The 13,259-nt window shown below is 43.6% G+C and overlaps 1 protein-coding gene across 1 annotated transcript; it reads left to right on the top strand.

The window, feature by feature from the left end:
* The first annotated feature begins 1,727 nt into the window (after positions 1 to 1,727).
* KCNV2 (potassium channel, subfamily V, member 2) lies at positions 1,728 to 7,605 on the top strand. Its single transcript, XM_010287835.1, has 2 exons — positions 1,728 to 3,167; positions 7,330 to 7,605. Exons 1-2 carry the CDS (start codon positions 1,728 to 1,730, stop codon positions 7,603 to 7,605), a joined length of 1,716 nt encoding a protein of 571 aa, XP_010286137.1.
* The last annotated feature ends 5,654 nt before the right edge of the window (positions 7,606 to 13,259 follow it).

Genomic DNA, 13,259 nt, shown 5'->3' with positions numbered 1-13,259 from the left:
ACCTTGCCTTTTTTGCATCAGGAAAGAGAACGGGCAGTGGAGACGAGTTCATGGAGCAAAACACTTTCAAGCTCAGCTAAATATGAATTCCCAATAATCCAGGCCTTAAACAGTGCAACCTGAAGAAACGTTGAACTATTCTGTGTGATGCACCCCTTAGGATGCAGCCTGAGAATAAAAGTACTGCAAAATGCTCAGCTATAATGTCTTCCTGTTTGTCAAAAGCTCGTAAATATGAAAGTTACAACTGGGGGTGTGGAAAAGGAAAAAAAGAAGGGGTGATTCTCATGGCAACAGCAATTGCTTCACATGGGACACCACCAGAACAACAGTATTGGGATTTGCAGGAACAAGACCATGAGGTTAATGACACAAGAACAGGAGCTTGAGGAGAGCAAAGGAAAAATTCTGCTGCAGGGGCTCTGGGATACACTGTCCCAGCAGCTTGCGTGAAAGGGTAGGGAGCTGCGAGTGGAAGCTGGGTGGCTGCGGGTGGAAGGCCTTTCAGACCAGCGAGGGTGTTGCCAAAACTGGCAGTTTTCTAGTGCCTTGCCCCTTCCTGCACCAGCCCGGGTACAAGTGGAATAATGAGCCGGTGTTAAGAAGCTGTAACTCAGGGGCTAAGAGCGTGTCGAAGGAGCCATCCATCCCTTTATTTTGTATATCCTCTGCTTTACAGGAGCTCTAACTCAGCTGAAGTGCTCCCATTAACAAGGGGAAGTAACCTGGCTTTCAGGATGCTCATCGTTACGGGGATGTTTGTGCCAGCTCAACTAGAGCTGAGGAACAAACCTCCACCGAAACAAAGAGAAAGCATCTCTCCTGTCCTGTTAGGTACCTAATGTGGCTTTACGTTGTTAAACATGCCCTGCAAGAGAAACAAGAGTGGCTTTGTTCTGTTTCTCAGCAGCTCATGAAGAGTTTGAAGTGAAGTAGCATGCTTAAAACCCCTTCACATCCCTGCCCTTCACTTCCACTGTGTCCAGGGGAGCGTGGTCCCACAGCCCAGGCAGAGCTTCAGGCACGGACTGCGACTCTCCTCAGCCCTTGACCAGATGGGGGTATTCTAACTGGGAATAAAAAGGGATGACTTATTTGCTTACCTTTGGAAAACATTTTAAGACCTACTGTAGTGAGTGCATATCCATTATCTGCATATCAATCATTAATTACTTTCATTAAGGAAAACCATGATATGCTATACTCATGCAGATAAAAGAAATTTGTAATGTTTGCTCTCTCTCTCTCTCTCTCCCCCCCCACTCTGCCCCTCATACATTTTCATTTTGATATTATTCTTAATCCATAGATCCTTGAATTAGGAAATCTATGGTTTTTATTAGCAATAAAACTTAACATCTTTTTCCCCTACTGATTTTTTATAGATTTATGGATCCATAATCATTCACGTCACAGCCTGAGGGAGATGAGGCTGGAACAGGATAATAGCCCTTAAATCCCCTTCTCTAAGCACTCAGATCTTCCCTGTCAGCAAGATTAAAATGGCCAACAGCAGTCTTCATGTGTCTATATCCCACACAGAGCTTTCATAACAACTGTAGTGGTGGCTGGCAGGGAGAAAAATGCAGAACGGCTGCTGTGCGTGACACTACCGAGACAAAGACCGAAGAAAACAGGTTTGTCAGCCTTTGTAGTGTTGGAAAGGACTGGTGTTAATTCCTTGATCAGGTGAATGCAAAGAAGGGAGAAGATTAAGAAAAAAGAGTATGTTGCAGTTTAACATGCGGCGACAGTTTCCTTTCCTAAAACATAATGGCAGAGAGAGGGAAGCACCAAATGTCCTCCCGCAGCCCGACAAGGGGAAGGACAACAAAGGCATGCAAGTAGACAAGCAGAGCGGCTTTTCTCCTACTGCTCCATTGAACTTCCAGCCCCTACTGCTCCTGGGACCTGAGGGGAATTACAACTACTATGTGGATGATGAAGATGAGGAAGAGGAAGAGAAAGAACAAGGAAAATGGCCAAGCGGAGACACATGCAAGGGGGAAAACAAGGCCTTATCATCCCTTCCTTGCTCCCCTGCGCTTTCCTCTGGAGCCCCAGCCACGGCTTCCACTTCGTCCGTGCTGAACATCAACGTCGGCGGCCAAAGCTACCGCCTCACCTACCAGGCAGTGGCCATCTATCCCAAGACTCGCCTGGGCCGCCTGGCTACCTCCACTGACCGTCGCTGCCAGCTGGGCCTGTGTGATGACTATGCTGCCCAGGTAGATGAGTATTTTTTTGACCGGGACCCTGCTGTCTTCCAGCTGGTGTACAACTTCTACGCCTCGGGCGTGCTGCGCGTGCGGGATGAGCTGTGCCCCCGTAGCTTCCTGGAGGAGCTGAGCTACTGGGGTGTGCGGCTCAAATACACACCTCGCTGTTGCCGCATCTGCTTTGAAGAGCGCCGTGATGAGCTGAGTGAGCAGCTGAAGGTCCAGAGTGAGCTGCGCTCCCAGGCAGAGGCTCAGGAGAATGAGCAGCTCTTCCACCACATGCGCTACTATGGTCCCCAACGCTGGCGCCTCTGGAACCTCATGGAGAAGCCCTTCTCCTCTGTCACTGCGAAGGTGATGGCAGTGGCCTCCAGCTTCTTTGTGCTCATCTCCGTGGTGGCCCTGGCACTCAACACAGTGGAGGAGATGCAGCAGGTAGACCAGAAGAGCGGGGAGAGCCGGCCTGTCTTGGAGCACATTGAGACCCTGTGCATTGCGTTCTTCACACTGGAGTACCTGTTGCGCTTGGTCTCTACCCCAGACCTGCGTCGCTTTGCCAGCAGTGCCCTCAATGCAGTAGACCTCATTGCCATCCTGCCCCTCTACTTGCAGATGCTGCTTGAATGCTTTGCCGATGATGACCAGCCCCGAGGTCGGGGCTCTCAGCACGAGCACGATATCGAGAAGGTGGGACGGGTAGGCAAGGTGGGACAAGTGCTTCGCATCATGCGCCTCATGCGCATCTTCCGCATCCTCAAGCTGGCCCGCCACTCCACAGGGCTGCGTGCCTTCGGCTTTACGTTGCGCCAGTGCTACCAGCAGGTGGGCTGCCTTTTGCTCTTCATTGCCATGGGCATCTTCGCCTTCTCTGCCATGGTCTACACAGTGGAGCACGATGTTTCCAGTACCAACTTCACCAGTATCCCCCATGCTTGGTGGTGGGCTGCCGTAAGTAAACTCATCTCACCTTGCTGGCTAGCCAGAGACCCTCTCTTCCCTTCCCCTTCTTTGTTAGAGTCCCTGACAGTCTTGAAAACAGCAGGCTCAGATCAGCGACACCAGCTCTGAATTCTGAGCTTACAGGACATATGCACTCACGCACACACAGACACAGTCATTCACCTCTGTTGTAAGCTTAAATCAAGGCTTAATCAGACAGTGTTGAAATCCCCATCCGACCAAGGGCAGACAGTACTTGCACTTTTAAAGAAGTGGGGAAAGAGAGAGGAAAGACAAGCATTTCCCCATTTAATCCCATTGTCAGTGTTGAAAAAAAAAAAAAGGGGGGGGGGGGGACACAAAAAGAAGACTGCATCAGGCTAGCTGGTTGCAGGTAGACACAGGATTTTCATTCTTCTTGCTTTTGCAGATCTACTGTGACCCATCCTACAACTGCAAGATGATAAGACATCATTTATTAACTATAGTCTGGTCACTCAAAATTGCAAAGCCAAAGCTGTCCCAGAGCTCAGGCTGTTAAAAACGTTAGGACCAACAGTAGTTTTACACAAGAGATTGCATTCTGTCCCCTAGGTGACACATCTAAGGTGTGTGTCTGCACGCACAGAAAACATTGGTGGTTATTTATACCATGCCATACTTGCAGAAGAATAAATAGAAAAAGCAGCAGAATAGCGCAAGGAGTGGTTAATGGGATAAACTGCCTTCTACATCTACGTCACTGGTTTGATCCCACATCAGTCAGTACTGAGAACTGGTTAACGTCATCTTGAATCTTTTTTTGCAACCTCTGCCAAGAAGAGTGTGATTTTATTCCCATCCCAAGCTCTTGGAGTGAATGTAACTGGCTGAGTTTCAGTTGACAAGCCCCAGAAATGAAGACACAATGACCTTGTTTCTAGAGACTGCCACTGGGTTAGTGCTCTAAAGCATTTGGGCACATCTCCTCGAGATGTCTGAACTATCACTGACCTGTACTATACTGGGTTACGTGGAGGGGTGCTTTTGAGGCAGCATTTTCCAAGCTGTTGGGTTCACATCTTTCAGGGGCATGGAGATTTAGCCAGGAACACAGAGCTGAGAGAGTTTAAAGTCCTCCACCTTGCTTAAATGTCTCCTGGCTCTGACCATGCCCTGGCAGCACTGTTCCAGCATCTTGAACTCAGAATCTCTAAAGGGTTCAGGAAGTCATTTAACGCCAGACTTGGCCTGCATTAGTACCCAAGGACGGACATTAACTTACAGAAGGTTAACAAATACTTCTCAAACTACTGTGAGATCAAAATGATAGTTACATCCTTCAAGGGTGAGCTGTGAAGATAAAAGAAGCACTTGTGGGTTTATCAATACTGTATGTAAATGCTTAACAGATAATCTTCATGCACAAGCATAGCAGTTTCACAGCTACCCTTTTTACAACAACGTTTTGGCAGGGCGGGGGGTGGCTTTATCAAGGGCATTGCAGAGAGAGGGAAGTTGATCCCTGCCTATGCTGCTGCCTCTGCAGCATTTCAGAGCTGGAGAACAACAGTTCTGCTATGCTGCAGAAGATGTGCCTATGTGTAGCAGCCTGGATCAAACCAGAGGACAGCTAGACGCTGCAGGTGCCGAGAGAAGGCAAAGGGCCGATACCTTGGCTGTCCATAACGCTAAGGCTTGTTCCAGTCTGTCATCACGTACATTTCGTTTTGAAGCAGCTGATGCTGGCCTCCATAATCCAGGTTTATGGCAGGGCCCCAGGAGCACTTCTAACCCCTGGGCCTGGCTATGTCCTAGTTGCTTCCCTGCGGAAGGAAGCCCATGCAAATGGAAAGGAGTCAGAACATCTTCTCATGCTGGTTGATCAGCATAGGCACTGGATATGTACATGTGCTGAATATCCTTTAAGTTGGAGCATGGGAAGGAGGGAAAAAAATCAGTGAATAAAGGAGAGGGTTCTGTAATGTGACCTTCACAGGTAATCTTTAAGTGATATATACAGGTTATGAAAAAAATTCATGCTTCATACATTATTAGAATAAGGACATTAGCCTTGTATTTTGTTTTCTGAACATGCAGGATATATGTGAAATCTTTAGGATTCATTTCTGCAAATGTCACTATGGTGACAACATAGTAATTTAGATACTCCTAAGAAACCTGTGTGACTGACTAGTGAAAAAGGACTATTTAGCTGACCAAGTGCCTCAGAAAGAGGAGCTGTAACATGCACATTGCAATTCCAAGGCATAAAAATCTTTTTAAAACCTATTCATTCTTTAAGAGTGAAAATTTGGATTACTCAAATGTCATTAAAAGCCAACAGCTTTCATGGTCTCACACACACAGGAGGAGAACTATCCCCCCAAACTGTCACAGGCGATGTAGAAGACTACGCCAGTGGAACAGAACCTTATCACAGGATAATGGTTTTGTCCTGGCTGGTAGAGAGAAACATCTTGTCTTCATCTCAGTATTTATTTTTGGAGATATTTATCCTGTATTATCATTCAAATCCAGTGACTTAATTTCCATTAAACCGAGTGACTAATCCTTTTTATTCCACAGGAAGCACCAGGTGCATCCTACAAATGTGCTTACCCAGTGCTGCCTCATGTACCCTAATGCTTTCTTAATTTGAAATAACATTTTATTTAGCATGTTAGAGGATGGCAGACTGCATACCGTGACCTTCCAAAGACTTATTTTAGTGCTAAAGCCACAAGGGCATTACGGTGAAAGTCCTACTGGTCCTACTGCCTGTGGTTTATTTCTGCCAAAGTTTTAGACTACTGTTTTACAGATACACACAGTCTGTTGAGATATTGTGGAAAAAAAAAAATTCATTGGCTGAAAAAGAACCCTTGCACTGACTAGGAAGTGCCAGATGGCAGAAACCTGCAAGTTTTACCTGCCAGAGAAAAAATAAGTTATATTTACTAGATATGAAAATTATAAACAATCAAGATATGTGCAGTGTAAATAGATAAATTAAGAGTTATTTTATGCTGTTTGGGAGTACATCATTCATATGTAGCATCCCCATAAACAAACATCCATGATTTTTTGAAACAAAATTTTACAAAGCAAGCATTGCAGTACTTTGTATAGCACCAGATCTATGTAAAATAGAGCTTCATATATCCATAGGCTAAAAAGAGAAAAGGCTGATGTCTGAGGAGGAAAATGTCTGTGAAACTATGTAGAAAATACAGTGGCAAAATGTACAGATTCATACAACGTGGATATACTAAATACCATCACTTCCACAAAAAACAAAAACCCAAAATGTTTTAGACCACCCCCAAACCCTTCTTCAAAGGCAAATTCAGCAAAAATTTCCCACCTGCGTACCTGTCAGCTAAAACCTGTCAGGAATATTTCCTACTGAAGGCACACATATGCCTTACTTTTGTAACCTCTGACATAGGGCTGAGCAGGAAAATCAAATAATTTAGCACAACAAATATGTATGTTGCGAGCACATACCGAGAGCAAAACTTCCAGGCAACAGAGAAAGATTTGGTTTTTCCACAGCTCCTTGTAGGTATGTAACTATTAAAGGGGATTTTGTATAGAAACTTCAAGGTCCTGGGTCACTTCTTCCCATATTGCAAACATAGTAAGAATGTATTTCACAATTAGATGAAGCTTTTCATGTGTTTCTTCATTAGTTCTTAAAATATATATGACAAAGGTAATACTCAAAATACAACTCTCAGGATAACTCCCACAATACCGAGTTTTGTAAGCACGCTGGATTTAGACACAGGGCATCTGTTCCAAGCGACACAATGAAGGAGCAGGGCTGCAGTTATCCCTGGATTTGCGCAGTCAGGGAGCGTCTCTACCCACTCGCCACAGCTGAGCAAGCCCACCTTCTGGACAGGCTGGTGTAGAAATTGGTTGGAAATCCCCTCTGCTGTACAAAGCTTTTAAAAATCCTCCTGAATAGTGTCAGACTGCACTGTTGTCTGTCTTTACTGCATGAGAGGGATTTTTTTTAAATTAGGGATTTTTGCATTAGATGGGCAGTACAGAAAAGGAGGCAGCAGAGTACTTCAGTTTTATGATACAAAGTGCAAACACTTTAAAATTGTTCCTGACCCCTGAACATAACTGTTTGTACGTTTCTTCTCAGCTAATAAGCTGAATGTTGGTTTGCCTGTAGGTCAGCATCTCTACAGTGGGATATGGAGACATGTGTCCAGAAACTCACCTTGGCCGCCTGTTTGCTTTCCTCTGCATTGCATTTGGGATAATCCTGAATGGCATGCCCATCTCCATTCTCTACAACAAATTCTCGGACTATTACAGCAAGCTGAAAGCCTATGAGTACACAGCTCTCAAGAAAGAAAGGGGGAAGGTGGACTTCACACGGAGAGCCATGAAGAAAATATCTGAATGCTGTGGGGAAAGTGCAACCCACCCTTTGTCACAGCACTGATACAGTTTGTGCTTCAGATATTGGGAAGGAACAGAGAAGCCGAAGGAGAAAGCAGAAAAACAGATGAGCCAAGCTAAGTGAAGATAAACTGAAAAGGCCAAAAGTAACAGAAGTAGATGGTGAAACCTGTTTTGAAGGGAGTTGTTTTCAAAAGAAAAAAGGCTCAGATTACAACAACAGATTTTTTTTTTTTTTTTGGCTTTGCTAGTCTGTGAGCAGCACTCAAGTGCTCATCAAATATCTGGAATGACATTCTTCAGATTAACCACCCAGAAACTCTTAATTAGACCCACATGAAGATGTAACCCCCTGCTACTGATTAGCCCCATGGTAAAGACCCACCATAATCAATCCAAAGGAAAACAAATTGCTGCCATTAAAGGTCAGCCACCTCAGTGCTGTCAAGGCAGCCTCAAAAATTAAATGAATAGAATACCCAATATACTGACTGCATTGCTGAAATTGGTTTTGCACCAGCTTTCAAAACCCAGAAAACAGCCTAGGGTGTTTACCTGAATGTTAGCAGCACCTATACTCCGTAAGCTTTCAGCTTCTGTTTCCACTGTCAGACAGCTATGCTCAACTGTTCCAATTTTATTTTTCATATGCAGCCCTGCAAATGATTCCCATTTTCATACCTAGGTAAGCAACACACTGCTTTTAGTACTTCCACCATCATCACCTCCATAATCATCTTTCATTATGCCAAGAACTAGCGAAGGTGTCTGGAGTCTGAGTTGATAAATGTCATTGATCAATTTTGAAAATGTTTCCAAACCAAAACCTTCTTTAGGTATAGGATTAAGTGACAAACTAAATTCATTTTACAGCATTTAATGTATTTACTTATTGAACTGTTAGAATAATAATAGGCCTGTCACAGGACATAAGTGTTAAAACAGCATTTAAAAAATAATCAAATGACACATGTAATGGATAATCTCTCCAAGACTTTCTCTTATCAACACTTATCTGTAACCAGCTTCAAAAATAATCTGAAGTCAAGATACTTTGTCTGGTACATACAGCCGATAAGGACAAAATTCTGACGCCTCAGCTCACTCCCAGCAGTATCTTACTTCCCAAGATTATTGAGCCTTCTTGCAACTGCAATTTCTTATGTGTCAGAAACTCACCCCAAAACGTATGCAACAAATAAGAACAACAACAATTAAATGGAATCAGAGTTTCATGTATCAGTTCACAGCATATCAGGAGTATTCTTTCGATGTAAGAACAGTCGTAACAGTTTAGAAACAGGAACCTGAATAACAGATCCAAAAGAATAGTATTTTATTGATACTCAAATAGCATAAGAAAAAGGGTAACAAAAAGAAGCAACAGTAACAGTCACTGATACGACTCACGGCTTTTACTCAGCAGCACTCTTGCTGCAACACAGCCTGATGGCAGAGATGAATTTTAAAATTCTTGAACTTTCACATTGTGTCTGTCCTGCCCTGCTGAATGCAAATGGCTGCAGTCAGATCTCAGAGCCACACTGGAGACAATGGTGTGAAGCTTACTCTTGGGACAGCTGAGGGTGGAAAAGTTCATTAATTTTGCCACATCCATGCAGATTGTGTCAAGCACAGGGACATTTCTCCTTTCAACGGTGAGAAGGTAATTAGTAACCAAGTTGCTCTTCCCATTCTCTACCTCCAGACAAATGTATCATAGGCCCATCTGTCATTTTGTTCTTTAGGAATGACAGTCAGCACATTGTGTGCTGATCAGCTCTGTTAAAAGCTAAACCATGTCTTTAAGGCACAGCTGAGCCCTGGGAGTTGAATGTGATAGATGTTTGCTGTTCTGGACTACACACAATGCAGCAGGCACAATCCCGGCACTCACTGAGAATAGCTGCTTTACTTTGGGTCTAAGGATGGTATGGATTTGCACGACCCTTCTGCACAGCAATAACAGGACAAGGAGCTTCCTGAAACCACAGGAAGCCTCGCTCTTAGACCTCCAAGGCAGTTCAGTGAGGTGGCAGGTTACAAGCATGCAAAAACAGAACTGTGCTTTATTTTCAACATGCAGCTTGTGTTAGATCCATTAAAAGGACTTAAACATTGGTGATTATCCAACTTTCCAAGATTTGGAAACCCTAAATTAATTTCCTTGTCTGAAGGAATCAGTACTTGCATATACCATGCCGATGGCATGCAGATGCTTGGCTTTGAATGGCAAGTTCAGCTGCTTCTGGCCACCTAGATAAATCCAGAGCCTGAGCACTTTGCTGAGGCTGAACTTCCTCATAGCCTCAGACTTGGCACAAATCACCAGCCTTGTTTTCCTCCCTGCTTGCCTCACGTGTGGCACTAACTCAAGTAGATGTCTTTGAGACATGTAAGGGAATAAGCTTTCCACACAAAATATGAGGAGGAAAAGGACTGTCTCTTTTTATCAGGAATCAGAATTGAATGTCCTCAGCGAGTACTTTCTTATCTGTCCAACAAGATTTTAACGTGCAAGTACTGCCCAAACCGTCCAAATACAGCTTGGAGTGGGTCTCTTCCACTCCTCTAGATGAAGTTGTTCCACTTTGCACCAAGTAAATAATGGCCCACCAGGTGACAGTAAAAGAAAGACTGTACAGCTTGGTGTTTGGCTGGGTGGAAAGGTGTGGGTCACTGGCCCTGCTTCAGTAAAGAGCTTTGAAAGTACCCTGACAAAGCCGCAAAATCTTCCCACTCAGTCTCCTCTGGCCCAACCAATCTTTCGTTGAAGGATTTAGTCCAGAAGGACCCAAGAGTCAGTCCCTGCACACTGCAGCCACACGAAGGCAAAACTCTATGTTACCCTCCAGGCTAACGGCCATGGGCCCAAACACTTCCTGACATGGAGGAGATGAATTTATGTCAGGAGAAGACAACATCATAACCAGTACTACCGAGGTCCCACCTGGGTGCTCTGAACCCAGAGGCCATCACACCTCAGGCAGCTTAGCTTACCTAGTGGCTGCCTCACTCTCTTCTTTCTCACTGCACTTTGTCTTCTCATCCCTCCACCATCTAGTCCCACCATTCTGCTGATGGCAGCTTTGTTACCTTTTTGATGCCTCTGTGCATTGACTCAACACCCAAATGTGACAGTCTGAGGGAGCAGGGTTAGACTGGTTTGTGACCTAGCTCAATTCAGAGAGCTCTGACTAATGTTAGAGCTGACACAAGATAAATAGTGTGCAGTCTGGAGGACAGACCTTTGGGAACTGTCACATGAAATATTAAGCGGAAGACTACACGAAGTTGCTGGTTTTCTGTTCTGTAATACCTGGCTCACCTGCTCTGCTGCATTCAGCAAGTGAATGGGTCCTTAGTGGAGTAAGGCATTTTCCAGTAAACTAGAAGTTAGTGTTTGGGCTTTTGTTTGTTTGTTTTTCAATCAAAGACTTATTTTCTTCTCTGTATTACCTTATGCAACTTTCTGCCTTGTGGCTTATCTGATCTTATTTTAGGGGTGACAAGCTTAAGTTTGTGCAGTTCAATACGAAAGAATATGCGTAAAGTTGAGGTACCACTATTATCAGTCAGATGTTGCCCCAAATGCCCAAGGCTCTGTCAGTACCAGTATTTTCTGCATATGGTTACCAGCAAGGTCCTCCCACACAGTCCTCTCCCCCTGTGAGAGCCTGTCTGAGGCTCACAGCGTACAAAGAGGACGTCCAGCCATCTCAGAGGAAGGAAGGAGTTCATATTCCCATAGAAAAACCTTCTGACAACCTGCAGAAGGCTGTGCAAATCTGTATCAGCTGGCTTTGAAACAGGATGCAGCTTTTTTGCCATTTGTTTGTTGACACAACAGTTCCTTCCAAGATGGACTTACAGTTAATTCATTCTGCCACATCCACTAAGACTTTCAGTGGCATCATCACTGTCCCTAGATTACTCAAAAGAAACAGTCAAATTGTACACATGATGGCATCCAAAAATAACGCACGAGAGCAGTGATTGCCTTGGTTACTTGAATGTCACAGGGCTTCGACAATCAAAAGATTTCAAAATAACCACACCAAAGGAAAATATGCTTAAACGCAACAAAGATGGGCAATGCTATTACAGCTAAAGTAGGTAGGGTTTGCTTTATAAGATGTTAATTTGGCATAGCTAAGGTTTTAGGGAAATAGGGTGGAGGATTCTCAGACCACTGAGAAATTAGAAACCTCTTTGAATGTGGCCATGCTAAAATCTTGTATTTTAACTAACTGCAGATATTAATGAGCCCCAGAGGGAGAAGGAAAATATGTTCTATCATTACGTTTCACTACAGACTTAACAAACATGTTGTCTCTGGTAGACAAAGAAACAGTCACTTTTTCATTCTCAACAGCTACGTGTTGTTTCTTCTACTCATTTTAGGCCTGGGAATTATTGGAAAAAAAGAAAAAAGATGGAAAAAAGAAAAAGAGGAAAAAACAGAAAAAAGAAATAAGAAAAAAATAAGGGTGGGGGATAGTAGAAATCTAGAGTTTGTCCCTACATGAGACAGTGGAAAGAATTCCAATTAGAATGTCTTTGCACAAATCCTTGTCTTAGAAGAACATCACTTTTTCAATGCAATTCAGCAGCTGTTTGCTTTTCTTATTCAGAAAGATAGCACTTAAAGGCATAGCTACAGTAAGCCACAGATTAATAGGCATCTGGTGCTATTCCCAGGCTTCTAAGACAAATAGTAACATTCAATCCTTAAATATGTATAATTTTGAAGATTATAAACTAGGTATACTTCAAAGTTTTTGAAGAAACATAATGACCATCAGTAAGCCTAAGAAGGAAGAAAATGTCTCCTTGCTTAAACAGCTTCAACTGTTTAGAACCTTCTGGTTTTATGTTATGTAAAAATATTTGATTCATGCTTATCTGCTATTTACAAAACCTTTATCAACTTCTTTATTCAGTAGTAGAGAAATTACATAGCATTTGACTGTAATCCAGCTCTTTATCTTGGATTGAAAGGTCAGAGGTACTAGCTTTTTATGTACTCCGGTAATTTAATGGAAATATGCTGAGAAAAATTAAAGCATTCTATGGAATTCTCACATAACTCCTGAGGTAGAGATTATCAAGGTTTTTAAATAAAATTTGCCAGAGTCTAATTCTACTCTATGAAATGACTCCATACTGTCATTCTCACTTCTGAAGCAGATTTGCTTCATTTATAAGGAAAATAATTTCCCTCCCTATTAACAACCAGATAAACAAGTACCACACTTAAAAGTCAGTCTTTCGCTACCAGTAGTAAGTATTCTTCAGGCCACCATATACCCATGCAACACTATTTCCATTGCTGGTTCTGGCAGTGGAAACTGCCCAAAAAGCATTTCTACTACCCCCGGCAAAGAGAAGGGAGAACCTGCTTTGGCTGCAGAGCTAACGTAGCTCTGCAGGGCTAAGAACAGCCAGCATTGTCACCAAAAATGTGTCTGCAGAGGAACTTTTCAATACCCACATAAGAACAGCCTGGCTCAGCAGGACATTTCTTTTTTTGTTACCAAAAACCACACATGGAGACAAAGGCATGGACAGCAGGTGAATGCAACAGCCCACCAGAAAGGCTGGGCTCTGAGGTGAAGTCTGTCATCAAGACCTGTCATAAGCCGGATCCATACTGACATCAAACAGACTCCATGCTCCTCAGGTCTACCCCAGCCA

Source organism: Phaethon lepturus, unplaced genomic scaffold (assembly GCF_000687285.1).
Source record: "Phaethon lepturus isolate BGI_N335 unplaced genomic scaffold, ASM68728v1 scaffold10550, whole genome shotgun sequence".
NCBI lineage: Eukaryota > Metazoa > Chordata > Aves > Phaethontiformes > Phaethontidae > Phaethon > Phaethon lepturus.
This window is presented reverse-complemented; position numbering and strand designations above follow the sequence as displayed.